Genomic DNA, 3901 nt, shown 5'->3' on the forward strand with positions numbered 1-3901 from the left:
CATGTTTACTCTTGTCTTCAGAGCATACTGTGTCTGTCTGTCTGTCTGTCTGTCTGTCTGTCTGTCTGTGGGTACAAGTTCATGCCCCTACAGGTCCGTTGTTAAGCAACTTCACTGGAATGCAAATACAAGTGTCAGCATCGCTGTACAATGCACTCAGAGAAGAATCAAATCTTGTGCTATGCTATTTACGATTTGTCCGAATGCATGTGGTGTGGGGAAAAAAAAAAAACTGTCAGCAGACAACTTTTCGGTAGAAAAGGAAAGGCCAAGTCAGTAGATCTCACCCCATTAAGGGTCATTCAGCTCTTGGACCAAGAGGCAGCAGTGTAAAGTTGGACTGGGATGCTGCATAAAGATCTGCAACCTTCCTCAGAGATATTACCGAATCCTGAACTGGTTTGAACAGACTATGAAACACCATCATTTCATTGTGCCACGTGTGAGACACAGTTCGGTATGTCTACCTGACCTGACGACATCTGCACGCGTACCTGTGATGTTCCCACTGAAGCTCAGCCGCAGCTGGTCTCCCTCGCTCATGGCGATCTCCCCAGAGGGTTCGGGTGGGCCGCAGTAGGCCTGTCCCTGGAGTTTGGCCAGTTCCCAGCTCAGGTCTCTGCTGGGCAGGGCTGCCACCACCACGCTGTGAGGGTCCTGCCTCTGACGCCGGAGGACAATGGTTACCATGACACGGCGCACAGAATCCTCGATCTCCTCCACCATGGCAGCCAGATAGGAGGGTCTTACTGTGGACTGCAGACGGAACACCATTAGCCTGCAAGGAGAGGGAGAAAGAGGGACAAACCCATTGTTTCTTTTAAGAAGGGACCTTTATAATTGATATAAATATCAATACCTATCTAGCTATCTATCAATCAATCTATCTGACTGATCTATCTACCTTTCTGTGAGTGTCTTTGCATGTGTTCTACACTACTAATAGCCATTTGGAGGTCTTGCTGTGAGATGCACCTCTCAAAGTGCTCCGTCAGTTCAAAGGACACCAGGCCATTCTGCAGGTTCCTGACAGACACATTGTCTAGAACGTTCCACTGCTCCTCCTTCCAGCCCAACAGAACCAGCTGCTCCTTAGCCAGCTCTCTGGAAGGTTTTACGGAAGCACTCACGGCCCTAAGAGCGCAAACACATATTCCACATCACACACATATGCATACACATAACATACATACACACATGCATACATACATACAGTACATACATACATACACACATACACACATACATACCAACACAACACATAACACAGGCACTGAGCAAACACAATATAAAAGTAGATCATAAACTCGTAAGATGTTCAGAGCAGGTTAAATGACAATAGAAGTTATTATTTAATACACAGTATGCCACTTGGCTGTGACTGGTTTGCACAGTGATGAGGACGTAATGTTCCAGTGGGCATAGAGATGTGCAGTGAGTAAATCTCACTCTCCGACACCTTCACAAATGTCTAAGGTTGCAAGTTTGAGTCCGGTGCAGCACTGCGCTGTCACTCAACAAAGACATTGATAGAGAAATATTAAACTCTGACTTGAATCAATGATGTGTGTGTATTAATTAATGCCTTTGTATTAATCATATGTCTTTGTGTACTGAAACATTTTCTGTATTTCTGTGTAACTTTGATTTTCAAGTGCTGACGCCTCTTTCTCTGTGTATGTGCTTAAAAGTGTACCTTTTGTGTGTGTGAGTAAGCAAGGGCAGATGAGAAGAACTAGTAGTCCTTTTCTGCCTTGCTGATGCATACAGTTGCAAAAAGCATAGCAAGATGACCTCGGACGCGAGAGACCCACCACGTGGTTATCTCTGCTGACATATTTTTTTGGTGTTGGAGAAACGCAAACTTCAATCTATAAAAAAACCTTGTGTGATGTGTTTAACTTTGCTTTTCTCTCTTTGCCTCTCTTTGCTGCAGTCTGAGAGTATCTCTCTTATCCTCCAAAATGAGAGTGAGCCTGTGCCCCTCCTTTGTCTGTCGGGACATGACTGAGCCCGATATGCATATTGAATAGAATTATACTTATACACAACTCAGGAGTCTGAGGTAACTTGAGTGAATTTTCATTTAACAGACATAGACAGGCAGAGACTGAAGCCTCTACTCTCACCGTATTCTATACTGGAGTGGGGTGACCTGAATGGGGGCAGCACTGGTCGGGCGGGGGTGACTGGGGTCGCCCTCCTCCCCCGGCCTCCTCCGGTCGGGGTTGGGGGGGCAGGGTAGGGTGAGGGCCAGGGTCCTGCGGGGGGCTGGCTGCTGGGGTGAGTGAGGTAGAGGAGAGGGCTGGTGGTCAGGACGGCGTGGTACACGTCCCTGTTGGACTTCAGAGCAGACAGCAGGCTGGACTCCACCGGCTGGACCTGATCAGATTAACAATTGGTACAACTTTGGTATGGAGGCATGCAATTTTGGCATCCATCCATGATTTGCTATTGCAAAAAAGTATTTTTTGTATATGATCCATATAATCCATATGAAGCATCTTGAGACAATTTTATTGTTTTGGCGCTACATAAATAAAATATAATTGAATTGAATTGAATACAAACAACTCAAAGTAATAAAGGATATAAGGACATTATGATGTTGTCACCTTAGTGGGATATAACATGGATTCTATAGCTTAAGGTACTTTTTAGCATTTAATTTTACATGCTTGTTCAGTAGTATTCCGTAGCCTTCGTTAGGTTTCAGTGTAAGCAGTACTGTACCACAGCCTGGGCGATCACTGGAGAGGTGAAGGATCCTGGGAGGTAGTCCAGGCAGATTCTGGAGTCTATGCTCAGTTTGAGGGAGAGCCCTTTCTTGGGATGGTGTAGCTCTCCTTCCTTAAGCAGGACACCACTGCAAACACACCCAGAGTGTACACACGCACCTCTGCATATGAGCCCTGAGAGCAGCACTCACACACACACACACAGACACATACACACACACACACACACACACACACACACACCACACACAACACACACACACACACACACACACACACACACACACACACACACACACATGCACACAGTGGTGTCAAAAACAGTGAACACATAAAACAAACCCATATCTGTGTACAGGGATGTGTACATGTACAGGGATTCTGTTGCCATGGTTTGAACTGGCAAAGCTTCTTTTTTTTACTTACTTTCTGTCCTCCGTAGTTGCCTTCCATGGACACAGGGTTAACGTAGCTGACCCTTGATGCTTGATCGACAACCTTCACTATGATGTCACGGTAGTTGCCGCGGTAGCGGGATCGGAATGGGATGACCACGGTGATGGGGAAGGAGCACTTGGTGTTGTCTGGCAGCCGTAGCCTGAGGACACTGCTGACCAGCTCCTCCAGATCTGACACCATGAGTGAACCGAGGCCGTTCACAAGGTCACAGGTCATGACCTCTGCCATCCCCAGGGGGGCTGTGACATAGCAGAGGGTGGGCCTGTCTGATGTGTGCATCTCAGGCTTTCCTGTTAGTCTTGGGAGGAGAGGCTGTATTACTAAAGAGAAGGGGCTGTTATCTTTGGCATCTTGTAAGGTTTTTTCAGAGAACATGCTCTCACTTGTACCCATATGTTTCCTGGATGTTCGTTAGTATCAGAAAGAATAAATAAAACGGATGCTTTATGGTCTATTTAAATAAGTGTTTAGGAAGTGGTGAAACTTTTATACTTACCCTTTCATGACCCAACCGTGCCTCATTCTTTGATTTTCTTCCTCCAACTGTCCATCTCTCCTTTTTGTCTTTTTCTCCCTCACACCTTCTTTCTCCATCAGTCCTTCATCCCCTCTGTCTGCGGCTGTACTAAGTCCTGTCTTCCCAGAGGAATCACACATAGGCACCCTGTGTTTGCTCATAGATCCGCTGTCTCTGTGTGTGGGTA

The 3901-nt window shown here is 46.3% G+C and overlaps 1 protein-coding gene across 1 annotated transcript; it reads right to left on the reverse strand.

Annotated features, from left to right (window-relative positions):
- Positions 1–267: 267 nt before the first annotated feature.
- Positions 268–1306, reverse strand: LOC122129801 (death domain-containing protein 1-like). Its single transcript, XM_042704522.1, has one exon. It carries the CDS (start codon positions 772–774, stop codon positions 424–426), a length of 351 nt encoding a protein of 116 aa, XP_042560456.1. The 5' UTR covers positions 775–1306; the 3' UTR covers positions 268–423.
- Positions 1307–3901: the final 2595 nt, after the last annotated feature.

The sequence above is a fragment of the Clupea harengus genome, unplaced genomic scaffold (genome assembly GCF_900700415.2).
Source record: "Clupea harengus unplaced genomic scaffold, Ch_v2.0.2, whole genome shotgun sequence".
Taxonomy (NCBI): Eukaryota; Metazoa; Chordata; class Actinopteri; order Clupeiformes; family Clupeidae; genus Clupea; species Clupea harengus.

Bases quoted from the DNA above. Each gene is read 5' to 3' on its own strand.
- LOC122129801 (XM_042704522.1), bottom strand. From the start codon at position 774: ATGGTGTTCCGTCTGCAGTCCACAGTAAGACCCTCCTATCTGGCTGCC.